The 19,746-nt window shown below is 40.1% G+C and overlaps 1 protein-coding gene across 40 annotated transcripts in view; it reads right to left on the bottom strand.

Moving 5' to 3' along the window:
• Window positions 1-15,426: 15,426 nt before the first annotated feature.
• The window catches only part of ARPP21 (cAMP regulated phosphoprotein 21), a 198,157-nt gene continuing 193,837 nt past the window's right edge, over window positions 15,427-19,746 (bottom strand). For 23 of the 40 annotated variants that reach the window (XM_079302595.1, XM_079302604.1, XM_079302599.1 and 20 more), the window contains 2 exons: window positions 17,227-17,378; window positions 15,453-16,086 (listed from right to left, as the gene is read on the bottom strand). In XM_079302595.1, the coding sequence (XP_079158721.1) occupies window positions 15,829-16,086; window positions 17,227-17,378 (410 nt within the window). In that variant the 3' untranslated portion in view covers window positions 15,453-15,828. Of the gene's footprint in view, window positions 16,087-17,226; window positions 17,379-19,746 lie in introns of all 40 variants that reach the window. The other 17 variants (XM_079302591.1, XM_079302577.1, XM_079302584.1 and 14 more) reach the window with 2 other exon arrangements.

Raw genomic sequence — 19,746 nt, forward strand, 5'->3', positions numbered from 1 at the left:
TGGGTAATAGGCTGAGAGCCAGAGCAGCTGTGGGACTCACAGACACACAGCACTGAATGGAAAGCCCTTGCTCCACTATCTGTCAGTAGCAAAGATCACATATGGCACTTCCCCTTGGTCTTTCCTCAGCTCAAGATGTTACTGTTTCTGAAGAAGTGACTATTTCTGCAAGAGAGTATCCCATACTTTCAGGCTTTTTCTCCAGCTACTACTATTGCACTAATTCATTTTAGAAAGGCTGTGCTCCAGTTGGTGGTGAAGTGTATATTCTAACAACAGTCATCACAGGGCACTGGCAATCCAGAAGTTGTCATTGGTGTACCTGGAATGATTTCTGTGCCCTGGGAATCATTTTCCTCACATCTTGCTGTCTAGGAGTTAGATGTCAAGCTGCACTGATTACCTTGGCTTCCCTACAGAGAGGAATGGGAACTTACACATTCATGCCACCCTAGAACATTGCATCCTCACAGATCTCTGTAAAGTATGTGTCTTTATCCTGAAAAACTGAGGATAATAACCCTTCTTTTAAATGAAAGCAGCATCGGCAAAAGGATTATTCTTTGTTGCTATCACACTTTGGGAATCTCAAATAGTGCCTTTTCTGCCTGCATTTCTCTGTGAACTCAAAAGATCAGTCCTCTGCCATGGGACAGTTCTGTAGTGTGGTTATTAGTATCTGTTTCATCTCCTCTCTGGATCTCAAGGGTGCCAGAGCATTAGGCATCTGTTTTCTAATAATACTATACATATTGCTGATGTTAGAAATGCCTTCACTGGCACTTTGTGTATGGCCACAGGTGGCTTTTTCATGCTTCTGCTGTTCAAAGACCACTATCACACTGTCCACAATATGCACAGGGAACCATATGCAGGCATGGTATGACTTCATTTGCAAACCACATTGGCATCAGGTCACACACGTTTCTCACCCTTGTGCTGATGCATCCTCACCAACCATCACGGATGCAGGCTCCTCATTTTGGCCAGCAGCTTCAGAGACTTCACCATGCTAAGCTCCAGTGCCTTATCTCATATTCGTGAAGCACACAGCAGCATTGTATCTGCTCTGAACCTCCTCATGTGCTCCCAAAAAAACAGCTGCCATCCCACCTCTCACTGAATCGGCAAGCCATTTGTTTCCTTTGCAAGATGTTTCAGAGACTACATCCTGCTCCCAGCACTATGAGCTTATTTACCCAGAACAAAGTTGGGCACCAAAAAAAGGAAAAGGAGAAAAAAAATGTGGTAAATATTCTGTTTTAGACAGTGGTACCTGTCTCACAGCATCCAAACAGCATATCACATAGAGCTAAGTAAAATGGCCCTGCCACTGCAGCATGCTGTTAGCTATTTCTGATGCAGAATAAATTATCAGTTCTCAAAAAACAATAACAAAAAAGCTTATTTATTTGCACAAAAATGTGCTTAAAAATCAGTGGTAACTTCGTAGTTAAACATTCTCTTTTATAAAAATCCCATGCTTTATAGGTCAGAAGAGTGTTATACCAGCAGGGTCCTGTATTGGATGGGTAGTTTTTAAAAAAATGCAGCTTCTCTTTACATACTTGTATTTGGACAATGCTACTCTGACTAACAGACCTTTTTTGCTAAAGAGATACTTACATCTGTTCAGAAAATTCGCCTCTCCACTAAAAACTCGAGACAAAACCAAAACAAGCAAAACAAACAAAAGCCCCACAAAAACCAACCAAACTAAAAATTGATCCAAACACCAGGTTTTTCCTTAAGCAAAGAGGGGCAATGCTTCTAGCCCTGAACCATAGAATATCTTCTGCAGTGCAAGACAGCTCTCTAAAAAATACAGCCCCAGACCAGGGGAACACAGAAGGACATGAATAAATAATAGAACAACATTCAGATCAATTTTTTTTCCTGTGCTGTATGAATGCTTCATGTCCAGAGCTCATTTCACTGCTGTGTGACAGCTCTGATGTCTACAACATCTTTATTCACACATCAACAGTAGCCTCCTTCCACCTCATGCCAACTACATGTAATCTTCAATCCCAGTGGACTAGGAAGATATAATACGTTCAATAAATACTTAAAATAGTCTTTTATTATCATCCTGTCTATCTCTGGGACAGGATCCAGATTTATCCATGCATCCAGATTTACCCAAGTGTTTTCCATATAATTTGGTCCCCTTTGTAGTTTCTGAAACACTCCCTGATAATTTCAGCCTCGTGGAAAATGACAGCAAGCCCCATGCTATGTGGTTTTCTGGTATTCATGCCAATAAAAAAGGCATCAAGCTGTGCATAACCCATAGTCATGGGAGTATGTTGCCCAACAGTCTCACACACCCAGTAGGAAGCAGGAGTGTGGATGCCTGAAGCAGTTCTGAACTATAGTATGCTGTCAGCCACAGTGTTTCATCTGCAGAGACAAAACAAAATGAAAAGCTGTCCATTAACACACACAGGAGCTTGGTTTAAGTGCCACATGTGAGCTTCATGCAAAAACAACTCTGCTTGTTTCCCATGAAAGAAACCTTGCCTCAAGCTTAAGTGTAGCCAAGACTTGACCCTCACTGAATATTTGGGCCAGGGAGATTCTGGATAATTGCTGGCCTCCATTTTACTTACTGTTAATGAGATTAGCTGAGAATGTATGTGCAAATTGCTCTAAACTGTTATTTATAGGAAGGTGAGAAATATCCAGCATTCTTCTTTAAGGTCTGACTTCCTGGCCTTTACAATAGGCATTGAGATATTGAAAGGAATTTTTTTTTTAGCCTGTGGAGATATTCTCTAATACATTCTCTAATGTATTTTAGAAGATTTTATCTCAAAGGCAGAATTTCACCATATTTTCTAATTAAGGCTTGATCTCAATGTCAATTTGTTTCCTCCTTGATTCCTAGATAAGATCATTTTTTTCCTGCTAGCATCTGCACAAAATATCTCATATAAAAGGACTATACTGTAACTAATCACCTCCTGACATTGTCCATGTCCATTGTCCCATGTCTAAATCATGTCCTCAAAGAATCCATAACACTTAGCTTGGAAGACAGGAACACAGTTCATAAGAATTTTTTTAAAAATATTGTTTCAATTGAAAGGCTTTAGAAAAATCCAAACAATTCCATTTTCTTAATCACAAAAATTTTTACTTACATGCACATACATGCACAGAATCCCTTTTTTCCCTATAGTCTCCACCTGGCTCTGACCTAGTATCTTGGTTGAATTTAGGTTTGCCAATTTTAATATACACAATTTCTCTTTGAGGTAGGATTTAGGAGCAAAAACAAGGCAGGCCTAAAACTTAAAAGGGTATAAAGAAGAAATTTATTAATAACACAGACAAAATAAGAAATTCAGAATAAGATTTCCAGATCACTCCCTCCCCCACGCCCCACCTTGCACATTTCTTAATGACATACAAAGACATTTCAGTCATTATTTAAGTAATAATAATTTCAGTTGCCTTTAGAGGGTTCCTTATTGTTTTGGCTATAGAGTCTTTTTAAAGAGAAGAATAAAGTTCTCTTATGTCTTCACTTTCACAATTCGCATCCACCCGGGAATATCTGCAAATTGTGAAACTCCTCCCATCTTCACAATCTTTCCAGAGCTGTGTTATGGGTCATGTCAAATTCATCGGGTATTACTTTTAAGGACAAGCTGTTCAAAGGCAAAAGTTCTCTTCTTTTTATTTTTTTTCCCATCAAATATTTCTGTTCATCTTTCCATTCTCCAGAACAGAGGCCCCCATTCCCTTGGGGCAAAGGATCCTTTTCTCAAACACCTCAAACCCCCCCATGTATTTCTCCATAATTTCTACGAATTTTCAGTGTAATCCAGTACACCCCATAGCTTACAAAAAAGGTTTTTTAGCTAATCTATTCACGGTGTCTCCTCAATTTCTTCCCATCTGGAAACTTGGCTCTTACTCTTACTTCACTAACTTTAGTATACTTTCTGCTTTATTCCTCTCATTCAAGGGAGGTCAGGAGATCTGCAGTCTTATCTGAGCATTGGAAGGGTTAAAATTGCACACAGAAGGTGAAGGGAGCTGGCGAGGCCATGCTGGAGCCTTGCCAGGGTTTCACATGTGGGAGAAGCTGCATGAAGCTGCAAAGCCCAGCAAGTGAATGGGGGGGGGGGGGTGCGGCAAGGGAGCTCAGCTGGAACAGAGCCCAGCTGCATTTCCCCCAAGTTGTGTGGGCAGCTGGAGGCTTCTCCTCCCCATGGCTGCTCCAAGATGGCAGCAGGGCTCCAGTCGAGCTGTGGCCACACTGGAGGGGGGGAGAAGCTAGGATTTTAGCAAAGGTTTCTCTTTCCCCTGGTTATCAGGGCCCCCCGTTGAAAACAGGGGGAACTTGTCACAATCTGTTCAATCTGAGTGGGAGTTGTGATGGTTCATTGAAACCCCAGGATGCAAAAGAGAAAAAGCAAGAGACTCAAGTTTTATTCAGCAGCAAGCAGCTGCAGTTTATTGCATGCCAACAATTCAGTTTTGCGTGTTGTTGTGAAGTGCTCAGGACTTGTCCGAGTTGGTAGCATATCCCAGAATAAACAGAGACAGAAAGTTGGACAGAATAGAAAAGTAGAAAAAAGATAAGGGAAAGTAAAAGGGAGAAAGAAAACAAAACAAATAATCAATTTAATAATCAATTTTCAATTTCAATTTCTGATTACAAAAAGATAATCAATTTTTTTAGTTAAAATACATCACTAAAATAAGCAATTTGAATCAACATTTTAAAATGCAGCATAATTAAAACAAACAATTTAAATCAATAAGATAACTAAAAATAAGCAATTTTGACCAATATTCATGATGTGACACAACAAAGATAAACGATTTTTAATCAAAACCATGTTGTATCTTATTTTAAATCATACATTTCGCCTTGTGTCAATAACCTTAGGGATGTCATCAGTGACTGATTTATGTACATAATGTAGAGGATTGCTGATCTGTAGAAAGTGATGAGAGGTAAAAATCATATCCTGCAATTTTCGTTACGAATATTTAAATAATTTTTAATTATTTAAATTACCAAATTATTTAAATTACCAAATCTTCTATAAAAACACTATTACAAGCAGTTCTTAAGTATGCACAGCCATTGCTATATACACTAGTACTGTTTCAGGAATCTCATTTGGATGAATTTCAAAATTACAGACATTTTGTTCTGTGTCTAAGCAAATATCTTGAGCTCTGATTGCATTACTTTCACAGATAAACCCTTCTTGTTCCCGGAGAATGCAAGCTTCCAAATTAATAGTTTGTTACTTTTTACCAATTTGATGGGCCCATTCTCTATGCTCGAAAGGATAGAGAATGCCTCTGTCATGATTCAGCCCTAATGCAATGATAGGGAGTATTGAATGTACTGAAGCATTACATTCGATCACTACAAAGGCTGTGGCTGTGTTTGTGCTGGGGGCCGTAGGTAAAATTTACGAACTTCCACCAGGATTGGAATTCTCTTTCAAAATCAGTGGGTCTATCCCAGATTATTCTCCGAATTTCAGAAGGAAAAGTGCCTTCCTCGCCTTCTCTTATAATTGATGCAGCAACTGACTGGATCCACAATTGAGCCTGGATACAGCAGAGAACTAAAGAAATGTTAGCCAATTTATTCATTAATACTTCTAAATCAATGCTATTCAAAATTCCCAATCCTGTTCCCAGAACAGCGGTTATGTCTCTTGTCATTCGTTTCTTAAAAGGATCCCACTTTCGGGATCTTTTTTTTCCCCACACAGGTTCAGATTCTGTCCATGATGCCAATTTAATGTCACGATCCGCTCAACCCTAGCGGGAGTCATGATGGTTCGTTTGACCCCAGGATGCAAAAGACAAAAGGCAAGAGAGTCCAGTTTTATTCAGCAGCAAGCAGCAATGCAGTTTATTGCATGACAACAATTCAATTTTGTGATAGAAGAGAAAGAGAGAGAGAGAGAGAGAGAGAGAGAGAGAGAGAGAGAGAGAGAAAGAGGTAAAGGAAACAAAGTAAAAGAGGGGAGAGAGAGAGAGAGAAAGGATGGGGAATACAGCTACCAACAGAAGGGACGTCGTCCTCGAGTTGTCCAACAATAGACGTGTCTTCCATCTGGGGAGAAAGAGATCTCAGAGTCTCTTTAAGAAAGTCCCTTTTTATAGTCCTTTTCCAAAGAGAGTGGCCTCTGGGCAAAAGGTGGGAAGATTTATGGACTATTGTGTGTAGAGATCAACAAACAGGTGCAGGAATAGGGCGCTATAACCAGTACCCTGCTCGAGAGCAGTGTACCGTGGCAAGCACCAGGCACACCTACAAACAGTCCCTTGGCAAGCATCCACCTCAGGCAGGCCAGAACTCAGGTCCAGAGTGAGTGGTGGGATCCTGGGGTCTCAGTCTCTGATGATAGTCGTGAGGCAGATCAGAGAAACTTCGGACCAACTCCTACAGAACCTTGGTGGCTCCCCCACCCCTGCCCAGCCAGGCCTTATGGGGAGGGGGCTGGTCTGGGCCAGTCCGGTCTGGCTGTCCTTACCTCCTCAAGAGCTGGAAGTCAAAGGGCGAAGTTTTCACTTTTACTGATATGATTCATGGAGGTGAAGTAACTTTTTAATTGGTTTCCCAGGCTGTCAATTATTACATCAGCTTTCCAATTGGTACCAGCAATTCACAGAGGAAGTTCTCATAGAGAAAAAACCCCCTGTGTGTGTGTGTGCCCTTTGTGTCCTTCTCCTAGATGACTGCCATGCAAAACCTGCACACCTAGTGAGATCAAAGTTAATGGGAGCTAAGTAGAAATTTTCCAGTCTTGTTTACTATCAATTGACTTGTTCTTTCAATCATACTAAGAATACACTGCCTAAGGGAAAAAAAAAAAAAAAAAAAAAAAAGACATACCAAAGGACTTCATGTTTTTCCTGGTGTCAGAGATGATCTGGTACAAATTTGCAAGCAAAGCCTGGCTATGGCAAATGTTTTCATTCACAACTGTATGATTTATCCTTAGGGTTGAAAAAAAAATCATGTAGGCTTGGAATCTGTGAAACCTGTTTTTTATCTGAAGATACACAATACTCTTTGAGACGATCTTTTTTTAAACATTTGTTTAGGGATATATCTAGTAGAATTCAATGGGTATACAATGCCATACATGGTTTTACATTTCCATTTCTCAAGTGCCTTTTGTAAAACTGTACCCATAGCAAAAAAAGCAAATTTTTTTTAATCTATTTTCCAAAACTGTTTCTTAACAACACAAGGATAAACTGGAAGGTAGTGTTTCATAAAGTGTAGTTTTGCAGTTGATCTCTACAAATGAAAGCCAGGGAAGAATTCAATATTGCTTTTCAACAAGCAGTCCGTAAGTCTACGCTGAACACCTGTTGTTCTTCAGCTTGAAAGCTCATCACAGTTACTCTCTTCCAGTTTTTTCCTGTAATTCCTACATTAATTAAGCCCTCTTAAGTCAATGAAAAAATACTGTCCAACCAATTCTTAGTAGCAATTACACTGATGCTCAGAGATTATATACCAAAAGAAACGTAAAAAAATAAAATTATTGTAAAGTGAAGCACACCACTCAGCACAAAGGCATTGCTTGTGAATACTTAACATTTTCAACAACAATATGCTACAAAGAAGAAATGAAAGATGGGGAAAAGATCATGAAGCACTTCCTCTGTAAGCTTTATTTCCTGCTCAGTGTAGTAATACATCTGCTCTGAAGAGCAGAACATGCAACTATGTCATAGTAGTGTCCATGTGCTGGGGTCAGTTCTGTTGAATATTTTTATTGATATGAACGAGGGTATTGAGTCTTTCATTAGTAAATTTGCAGACTACACTGAGCTGGGACTATGTGTCAATATGTTGGAAGGTAGGAGGGCTCTGCAGAGAGACCTAGAATGGTTAGATGGATGGGCAGAGTCCAATAAGATGAAGTTTAATAAGTCCAAGTGCTGAGTCCTTCATTTTGGCCACAATAACCCCCTGCATATAACCCCCTAAAATAGCATCCCTTCTGGGAATGGTATGGCTGGACAGTACCCAGGCAGAAAGGGACCTGAGGGTACTGGTCAACAGCTTAATGAACATGAGCCAGCAGTGTGCCCTGGTGGCCAAGAAGGCCAATGACGTCCTGGCCTGGATTAGTAATACTGTAGCCAGCAGGAGCAGGGAGGTCATTATTCTCCTACATTTGGCACAGGTGAGGCTGCATCTTGAGTACTGTGTCCAGTTCTGGGCCCTTCCATTTAGAAAGGACATTGAGATGCTTGAGTGTGTCCAAAGAAGGGCAAAAAGCCTGGTGAGGGGATTGGAACACAAGCCCTATGAGGAACAGCTAAGGGAGCTGGGGAGAACAAGAGACTCAGAGGTGATCTTATCACTCTCTACAATTTCCAGAAAGATGGCTGTATTCAGGTGGGGGTCAGTCTCTTTCTCCAAGGAGCAACTAACAGAACAAGAGAACACAGTCTCAAGCTGCATCAAGGGAAAATTAGCTTGGATATTAGGAAAAAGTTTTGCACAGAAAGAGTGATAAAGTACTGGAATCATCTGCCCAGGGAGGTGGTGGAGTCACCACCCCTGGATGTATTTAAAAAAGACTGGATGCGACACTTGGTGCCATGGTCTAGTAGAGGTGTTAGGGTTTGAGTTGGACTTGATGGTCTTGAAGGTCTCTACCAACCTAGTCATTCTGGAATTCTGTGACTAGTCACTTATGCAGTGACTATATGGGGATATATGGGGCCATATGACACTAAACAAATGAAGAAAATTAACCTAAGATTAGCCTCATCCCTTCCTTCTCTTCCTTAGTTTTGTTACAGGATGGACTCTGCCAGGGGTTGCCAACTATTATTATTATTATTATTATTATTATTATTATTATTATTATTACTACAAATAAAAATAAAAATAAAATAATAATAATAATACAACAAATGTTGCTTTATGGAACTACACATTCCATCAGGAAAAGCTTCATTCCCAGTCTAATATTCATCTCTGACAGTGTCTGGAGAAAGGATTTAGAGATAGGGCAATAATATGGTGACATTTCTGCCCCTGTGGACTAAACACTGGCTGGCTATACTTAGCAGCTTTCAGCACAACATGACTTTCTGACCATGTCCACCCATCTCTGAAATGGCACCTAGCATCCTACTGTGAGGAATGCCACAGGCTGCCTAAATACTCTATCAGGAAAGAAAGAGCTCTTTTCATTTTTCCTTTGTTTGGAGAGTTCTGGTAGGCAAAATTTCTTTTATGTCCTCTTGTCCTTATACCAGGAGAGAAGATGAGGAGTCATCGCCTTCCACAGCTGGTGAGATATTGTAAATAGAGCCAGAAGCCTGGGGGTTGATTCCCCCTTCTGGTTTGTACTGGAAAGCTGCATTTGCAGGACTGTGTAAGCCAAAGTCTGCAAACCATACAGGAGTACAGCAATAGTTCACATCCCTCTCCAAATGCAGGGCCTATTGTCCTCAGAAACACCCCACAGCATTAAATATCTGACTATCAATCCACTGCCCCAAAGGGTCATTGTAAGCAGTTTCCTTAAGAATTAAAGGAATCAGCAGGGAATACAGTCAATTCCTAAAGCAAACCAGGGGTACAAATCCAGCTGCAAATGGTCTTCTTTTGCCCTGATTTGGGAGCAGAGACACCCCAAACAGCTGCATCACTCACAGTGTGTCAAGTGCCCGCAATGTGCATTCAGTGAGGCTTCTTCTCCTCCAAAACACTCAAGGAATTTCTATATCCTGCTACATAGATAAGAATCATAGGATCATCAAGGTTGGAAAAGACTTTTAAGATTGTTGAGTCCAACCATTAATCTAGCAGCACCATATTCACCACTAAATCCTACTCCTAAGGTCATATCCATATGCCTTTTGAATACTTTTAGGGATTGTCATTCCCCCAGTTCCCTGGGCAGCCAATTTTAATGTCTGACTGACCTTTCAATGAAGAAACTTTTCCTAATATCCAGTCTAAACTTTGGTGCAATTTGAGGCCATTTCCTCTTATCCTATAGATTGTTACCTTGGAAAAGCAATCAACCCCCACCTTGCTACAACTTTCTTGAAGCTTGTAAGATTGCTGTTGAAGCACAGTCTGTGCTTCCCTCAATTTTTGCCCTAAGCTGGTCACTGCCCAAAATTATGATGATGTCCTACACTAGAAATGTGGTTTTAGACAACATGAGCTAAGCAGGTGTTGAAGCTGTGAGCATTTCTGAAGCACAGTCTCTGGGCTAAGCACAAGTGGGACACTTTTGAAAACTAAGGACTACTCTCTATCTCCCTTGCCCGTCAAGAAAAGCTCTGAAGGACAACATACCAAAATCCCAAGCCTGGACTGGGCATCATCCTCCATCAGAGCCTCTTCACTGAACATTAAGGGAAGAAACTTGTTTCTCTGCAGCTGGACCAAAAGGGGAACACAGGCCATAACTCAACAGACTGGTAAACAGGGGCTGAAAGAACATTGACCTCTGCACATTTCAGGGACACCAAGTGAAACAATTGTATTGAAGCATTGAGTGGCCATGTCAGTGCAGGTTCTCACACTGTGAAGCAGCTAAGAGGGCAGAGAACAAGATTCTTTGGCTACTCTACATGCCCCCTGCACATTCCCATTCCTTGCCACTGGGATAATTTGTGCTGTCTTCCTTCAATACCAGAAGTTTTCCACACAAAGTTAAACAGAAACATAAGGGAATGCAGTTTTAGAAGGAAATAATTGACTTATTGGGCAGCAAAAATGGCAAAAAAAATAGCAAATGGTATCTGGCTTCTGTTAGGTTATACATCCTCTGCAAATTATAGCCCAAATGAATTAGAGCCATCCAAAAGGCTGATCAGTGTCATCTGATGGATGCAACTTAATTCAGGATATGCCTTTTTGGTTTCTCATTGCAATACAAATTAGATAAACAAAAAAACAAGGTGGCAAATTAAATATGTAAGGGGCATTGACAGAACTTTCCATGACCTATAGCATATAAAAAAAGAGTATAAGGCAATATTCAATTAACAAGGCAAGTATGAAGCAGGCAAAGAGAAAATGCAATAAACAGTCCTTAGCACCACAACAGGGCTGCCACAGAGCAGCTGGCTGTCTGCCAAATTCCAAGGGAAGACTAGAGAAAAACAAGGCCACGAAGACAGAGCATCCCCATAGGAGAGATATGTGTCCTGTGAATAATTTCACTACTGTAAGCTGGACTCTGAACTCAGGGTGACCAGTTCCTGAGTTGCTAAATCTGACCACATGAATCGAACAGCACTCCTTTTACAGAGATTGCCCACAAATATTTCAAAGGACTGAGAAAAAAGCACTGAGCTCCATATTTTGCATTTTTGTTATATGTACTTACATTACTTATTTTTTCCTCCTCATTCACTCTCCTTCTGATAATGCTGAAACATCTCTTTTTCAAAAGCAAAAAAGTGCTAAGCAACCCAGCTCAGAATATTTTACTAATGAGCAAAAATAGGATAAAGATTTGAAAATATAGTATGATTAAAAATTAAATTTAGGGAATTTTTTTGCTTCACTAGGGAATATTTTTTTGCTTCACTTGATATAGAAAAATGACTTAATTGTCTTCAAATATAAATTCTTCCAGCATAAAGCAAATACAGTGCATTACCATGTGAGATGGCTCCCTGTTGGGAGTTGGTTTTATTTTCCCTTTTCTTTCTGTGGAATTTTTCCTATTGTGATGTTAAGAAACTAGCCAACTTAGGTGTTGGCTACATGCTAGCAAAGATGGCTAGTGATGGGGGATGGGGGGAGAAGGGGAGGGGTAAAGGAGGGATAGCTGTGCTCTCTCTCTCATGCTCGTTTAGCTTGGAAAAAATGGTTGCTGGAAAACCTTGCCCTGACACACCGATGCTGGGAGCTGCCTTCTTTGGCAGTGAGATCCCACAACCCCCCTGTGAGATGTTACATAGTGATTCGTGTCATTATGAAAATACACGATGGAATCAATATAAACAAGAATATTGAATCCAAAGTAAAGCATGGACCTAAGAATATTTAAGAATATTTAATAAGAATAATAATAAGAATATTTAATTATTAATTAAATTTGTTTAAATCACTTTGTTGTAAATTGTTAATTTTTTGGTTTTATTATTTTTCACTATAATAATGAATTGTACCCATTTTTATGTATAAGGAAAATGTGAACTTGTTTGGACATGAGCAGGCTTGTCCCTGCTGTTACATGCTTTGTAAGAGTGTAACCTGAGAACATGTTCAAGCCTTGTCCAGACCTGGTAGGGGCTTCCAGCCATTGCCACTTGGGCCCTAGCTAACGGGTTTGGGTCTGCTTGAACTTGTATCCCAGCACAGTGGGCATGTCACAGCCCACCAAGAACCTGCCTATAAAAGGGACAGTGACCAGGGGTAGGGTGGATGTGTTGGCAGAGCACAGACACCCCATGTCCCGAGCGCTGCGTTACCTATTCCTTATCAATGAAATAATAAATTGCCTTATTGATTGACCTACCAGATTTTGGTGAGAAATTTATAACACCTCTGCTCAGACGCCCTCCCACCTCCACTTGCACGCATCCTGTTAGAGCACCGGCACTGACACTGCACCGAGATCCATAAGCAATGTCTCTCCTCCACCCTTCCATTCGGGACACAGACGCCATCCCTGCCAGCCTCTCTCCAGCTACGCGGGATCACCACACCTCCCCCTGCTCACCGGGAGCTGGTCGGCACTGTCGGCACTGCCTGCCACCTAGGACGGTAACTGCACCATAAGGAAATGGTGTCCACAGCCCAAAGAACTGCTACTGGCTTCCTGTTCTGTCTGTTGTTAATTTAATAGTTGTTGATGTTTTGTTTGGCTTGTTGTATATATATATATATATGTACAGACACATACATACCACACACACCAGTAAAGAGCAGTTATTCCTAACGCCATGATAAATTACAGGGAGGGGGATTTCTATCTCAGGGAGGGGCCTTTCTTGGCAAATAGCTGTCTTTCAAACCAGGACACTCCCCCACGTACATGATACTGTAATGATTAGGACATTCTCCATAGCTGAGGGAGAACAGATTCAGTTTCCTCATATGCCTAAGGAAACTTGAACTGTTTGGGGAGTGAGACAATCAGAGGATGTAGGCTACTTTGGGGTTGGTGGTTGTGATTGCTTATCTGAAACTGCTAAATTTTATGTGAAAATTTCAAGTCTCATATCAGCTGGAAGGTACATTAATATGCAGGTAGCTGCTGCTGCCACAGAGAAGTCAGTCAGTGGGATCCCTGCTCCCACAGCTAAGTAGGTGTTTCGTACCGGCTGGTCATTGTGCTAGCAGAAAGGTAAATAATGGGAAAACATGACCATGGTCAGGCATGGGATATGCTGTTTGCCAAGGGGACATGACTTAGAGCGGCCTAAGAATATGAGGAAATTCTGTCTGCAGAAGCAAGATTCCTAGGCTTTCCTTTTTGACTCCCTTCCCCATTTCCATTGAGAGCATCTAGAGCCCAGCTTGCCATCAATGTATAATGCTGAGGGCAGATTTTTTTTACCAGGAAATTCATTCATTGTTCCCTGACAAGAGGGAAGATTAATAAGGTAACAGCAGTGCTTCAGAGAAGAAATGGGACTTAAATATTGTGATGACCAAAGGGTCTTTTAATTCCAGAGATTGCCCCTCCCTGCCCCCTCCTTCAACCTGTGAACCTGTCCCGCACAAGGTCACTACAGAGGGAGACCTTCCTGCAGGACTGTGAATCCTTGACAGAGAAGGACACCCATTTGTTCAGCTATCAGTGATGCCACGGTGGCAAACTCAGCATTAATTACATGTAATTATAACCATGCTAGGACAGAAACCTCTGTTGTATATGAAACACTAAAAGGAAATTAAGCTTACAATGCAGAGAATCAGAAATGAGAGCTCAGGGTCACAGGCAAAATTAAAATACAGTATCTTGATTAAAAAAAAAAAAAATCAATCAGCAGGCTCTCCCAAGCCATTTCACCTCTAACTGATGAGTGAATTGTGTTTATTTAACTGCTCATGTTCTTGACTGTCTCTCAGCAAATTAATCATGATTACACTACATAAAATTCAGTTTTTGGCTTTCTTATGATCCCACAAGAGTGGATTCTGCGCTTTAAGACACACATATAAAAAAGGACTGAACTCTGAAAGATATCTGTTCATTGTATAGAAAAGAAAAATGTTCCTTTCAAATACAGATTGTAGCCTCCCCAGTTCCTGTTTCCACAGCTAAGTAGAAACCAAAGGAAAGGCCACATATGCTAAAGGTAACATTAAAGCTGTTTCACATTCAGATTAATATTGATCAATGTAGGCTGCTGTAATCTTGAGTACCTAAAATCATATGTCACATACAGATTTTACACACAGAAGGATCTTGTTTTTTTTCATGTGTATGAATAATTCTGGAGTCCTCAATTTTAACTATCATAAAGATGCTCAAAATTGATCAAAAATGCAGTGTAAGTGAAAAATTACTCAGACTTTTGTCTCAAATGTTGTCATTATTGAAGCAAAATTAAGAACTCCATTCAGCATTTATGAATCAAGAACAATTTATCAGAACAAGATGGGAATTTGAGTGAAGATGGACATAAATAATAAATAAAACACCACAGGAACTAAAAAAACTTCTGGAACTTTCTGGCAAAGCACTGTGTTTTACAAGCGAACCTATCAAATGTATTGTTCATCCTCACTTACTTGAAAATGACAGACCTGATTCTTGGATCATCTTCTTTTGTCAAAATGGCTTTACAGCTGGAACACCAATAATTGAGTAGAACATCTCTATGTAGCAGAATTCCTGGATATTGTGGCTGCTTCATCAGTGGATGGAATATCATGGGACAACTACGTCTTCTCATGTACGATTGTTTCATGGTCTCTTGAAGAGGTGTGACTTAGTAGAGGTTTGCAATGTTTGCAACATTCCTGGCCCTAGGAATTGGTGAAGTGGAAACTCAGTTTAAGGTGAACTCATATGTTATTCACTCAATACTTGCTGGGTGGCTATGCTACAATTCCAAAGTGGTCCTAGCTGTTATGCTGAGACACAGTCACGTTGCCTTCTCATCAAACTCCTCTAAGCCCATTAAGCACTATTCCCCCATAACCTTCACCTGAAAAAAAGATAATGCAGAAACTAAAGGAAATTCACTCAGAAACAGAGGAGACCAAGCAGGTGGTAGAAACATGACCTTCCTTCATGAGGTCAAATAGCTTTATTGTGATTAAGCACTACAATACAGTATATATCGATAAAAAAACTCTATAGTGTATATAAATTATTCCTTCCATTCAGCAATTCTCTTTCTGATTTTTTATTTTTTGTTTTTTGGGGTATTTTTTTTGTTTTTTGCTTTATTTTGTTTTGTTTTTGTTTTTGTTTTCCATTTCCATTACAACTTTGGTAATTTTATCATATTTTTAAATACTTTTAGCTTCACAAACTCACACAAAGTACAAAACTAATCCAAATTGGGGATATTACAATCTACACAGTGGTGTTTAGTGGTAGGAAAAAATCTTACCTCAATGAATTCATGTCACTAGTTAAGCTATAAAGGCATACCTAGCAGACATGACAAAAATATGCACCATTAACCAGCAAACATTTTTTTTCCAAATTAATTTTGTTTTTTTTTTTACAGATTTTTCCAGCAGCACATCACTTCAGCATAGTCATTACTTGTGTCCTCAACTGACTATTCTCTTGTGTTCCTCTTCATTTGAAGGCCGTGATTTTTTTGTCAAATAATGCACCTCTATCCTCATGAATCTAAGCCACAGTGTCAGTACTTGACCTGCCACCCTGCATTGTTGATGCTTGCACAGTTTGTCCTGCAGCTGGCAGAAATAACTGGAACGTTATTGGAGGGGCAGTGTGGGGCAATCAACCGGAGGTTGTTCTGTGGGGCAGGAGGTATGACATTACAGTAGACAGGCATTCCAGTGGCTGTAATTGTTCCTTGACCTGATTGATTAGGTAGCAAGATTGGTTGTTGATATGATTGTTGTGGCAATCCTTGAGAACCCTGGGTCATTGGCACCTAGGTAGGAACATGGAAAGATGTAGGGAAAAAAAGATAGCAATTACTAAGTAAGTTGAAGTAGGCTTTCAGTATCCCTATATTCCTTCTAGCTGAATTTGCGTATACTGTATGTTCTGCCAAAATGTGCTATTTTCTGCTGCTCAGAACTGTTCTCATCTCTGAGGATTTTTTTGTTACAGAAGGTTTTAAAGAGAATTCCCTCAGCTTTTAGGCCTAGAAAGTGTCTCTGTCATGACCTAGAAGAATACACCTTACTGGAATCAGTGCAAACAGAAGACTCAACCCTGGTATATCTAGGCCATCTAAAAGGTCTAAACCTTTAACTTGATCATTAACCTTTAAAACACATTTTCAATAGAGTAATTCTGAAGATGTAAGGGGAAAATTTTACCCATAAGCAATTCCCCCATTTCCATTTGTGTCGCTGAAGTGTTTTCAAAGAAGCTGAGGGAATGGCTACTTAATCAGTGCTATCTATTAAAATGAATTAGATTTCATCTAGTTTAACTTTCCAGAGGAAGCAGTAGGAAGTGTAATCACAGGTCATCTCTCACATGCGCTTGGCATAACTCACAGAAACTAGGTATAAAGGTGGGGAAATAAGTCTGGGTAACTTACAGACTTGGTAAAAATCAAGTCACTGCCTTCCCTCTCCCCAGAACCCAATAAACAATTCTTGCTACAGCGTGCTATAGAAGACATGGTGAGATCCTTGGCAGGAGTCTCCACAGATGAGTAATTTTTAACTGGATCAGGCAAAGCCCTCAACTTCATTACAGGAAACAGTACTGCACTGGCAAAAAAAAAAAGAGAAGAAATGAACAATGTTCTTATATTTTTTAAAATTAATTTTCTTCAGAGGAAGAGGTCTAATTCCTTTGTTCTTTGTGACATTACCCTCACTGCAGGCTGTAATAAATATTCCATCTGAAGCATTCTAAAATCAGAACGAAAATGAGGAATATTGACCATGTAAATAGGAAGGAAAGACACCAATTTGACTTAGAAGTGTACTCATCAGAAGACTTCCTGCCACACACTATCCAAATGAAGTTATAAGAACACTGTGTAATGCAAAAACTTAATTCAATTAAGCATTCTCCAAGGAAAAAGTCTTTCCTTACAGCTCCTTAATACCTGATAAGATGACATGGCTGGATACTGAACCATCATGCCTTGCACCTGATTTCCCTGTTGATTATTCATCAGGTTCTGGCTTTGGGGTGGCTGCTGCATTCCCATGAGACCCTGGAACCCCTGCTGCTGGTTCGGCAGGACAGGCTGGTAACCTGGAAGAAGAAAGAGGTCTTAAAATGCCCTGTTGCTTGTAGGGGCAAAATTACAACAGTTATAAGGTACAGCAAATGATCCCATAATTTATACCTGCATTAGTCAAAAATTTATTTGTTCCTGGAGAAATGTTACTGGAAACAAAAACTGAAGTGCAATGAACAAGTGCCATGAGCTGGCAGCCCTGGCAGTCTGACCTGAGCGGGCAGCATGCCTTTGTTATGCTCTTTAACACTGTGGAGGAGACCACCTGGAGGAATGTCTGACTGCAGCACAGGGCTGTAAAGCCCTAAAGAGACACAGGGTGCAGGTCTTTTGGCTGTTTCCTCAGATGCAAAACTCTCAACACTTAAAGGATACCAGCATTTGGCCTTCATGGTCTAACCTGACAATTTCTTTCTTACCCTCTTACCTTCCTTGTAATGCAGCTCCTTAGCATGATATAAACAGAGAAGCCTTTATTTAATCAAAAACATCTCTATACACACTGGCTCTCACTTGGCAAGGTTTTAAATGTAATTAGAGCATATTAAGGGTCATTATCCACAGTACTATTTTCAAGTGTGTCAAAGCAGGAAAATAATAAATTAGGGAGTATCCTCCCCATTGTTTGGTAGGAACACTGCTAACATACCAGTGCCTGCACAAGGATGAAAAACTGATGCTTCTATTTTAACCTGTGATTAACTCTGTTCAAAGTTACCATAAAATTGCAGTTTTTCTGCTGGGATGGCTCCTTTAGGACTAATTGAGAATCAGGCAAAGACTGGATGATCTAGAGAGCCAAGCCACTAATGAGGCAGCAGTGTGGATGGGAAAACAAGCACAAATAAAATATGCTCAGCAGCAATGCAATTTTGCCTGGGAATGAGAATAGACAGATTGAACTGGGCAGCTGGGATGCTGATATTTTGCAATTAAGAACTTTGCAGAAAAAGCAGAAAAGGAAAGGAAGATGCAGAAAGATTCTGGCCTTGAAAAATGTGGCCAGACATAGGTATTATAAATCCATGAATAATTTCTCCTTAACACATTCTGTGTTCTTTAGCACTCATATTTTAAACATGCAGTTATACAGTGCACTATCAACTCTGTAGTGATGTTTTTACAAGAAGCATATTTCAGACAAGAAGAGCTACCAGAAGGAGCAACTCCATGTCATCTTTCTATGAAAAAATCATTTCATGTCTGCTCAATTTATATTCATGAATACAGTACCTGATTCTATATACTTCACAAAGTGAAAACCATAATCTGGATATTTCTTCATTATGTAAGAGAAATACAAATGTCTCTGTTTCTGCTGGTCTATTGGCAATTGATAGCTTTCCTTCTAAAATTGTTCATATGCAAGGGAAATATTGAGATTTCTGGTCGAGTATTTGGCATTAAAAATGCCATTCCAGAGATTAATGTCTCCAGTCAACTGAGCAAAATAAAAATAAAAAAAAATTCCATGAGTGATTAACTTTGCTGGGATATAGCACTAAACATCTCCCAAACTCACCAGATTATCTTACATTGAGATTTGCTCTTTCCCTATGCCCAAATGCTGTCAGCATATTTTTTAGTCATAAAAATTAACAACATCTGAACTGCTGTAACTGAGTTTACAGAAGACTGATACAGCAATAATAAAATTACAAGTCCTCTTCTGCTCCAGTACACCAATTATGGGGGGAGGGTATAAAGGATAGGAAGGAGGACTGGAAGTTTAAGTAGAGGGGTGTCAACTGGCAGCAGAAGCAGCAACAGGAAATTCATCTGTCACCTCTGGTTGTAAAGTTAAGTCCCAGATGTGTAAAGAACCATAGATAGATAGTGAGCCAGGGATCAAATTACACTTTTGGGGAATGTAATCCAACACTGGATTTAGGCTCAGAGAACTGGATTTTAATGCACTGGCACAGGGTGGCAGACTGGTGCTCCGCAGAGACAGACAGACACCAGATGGGTCAAGCAGAAAGCAGCTCTTCTGTTATCTCTAGTAGATATGATTGCATTAACATTGCTTTTGTGAGATTACCACTAATGCCCTGCTGTGTGTCTCTTCACCTAAGCTTTGTGTTCCATATTCTCCAAATATGACAGATTTATGACCCAGTGCAGACATGATTATCAAACTGAAACAAAAATATCATGGAAAAGTTGAAGTAGCTGTCCTTATAATGGACATATAGGTGTGATCACCTGGGGTAGTACAAAACATTGAGTCACAGAATGAGTTTGGTAGGAACAGACCTTAAAGACCATCTATTTCCAATGACACACACAGACATAAACACACAGCCCTGAAAATCGTCTCTGTACTAGTAAGCGCAGCTTAGTACATGACATAACCACTCCAGTTTTAGGTACAGAAATATG

Source organism: Erithacus rubecula (assembly GCF_903797595.1).
Source record: "Erithacus rubecula genome assembly, chromosome: 3".
In the NCBI taxonomy this organism is placed as follows: domain Eukaryota; kingdom Metazoa; phylum Chordata; class Aves; order Passeriformes; family Muscicapidae; genus Erithacus; species Erithacus rubecula.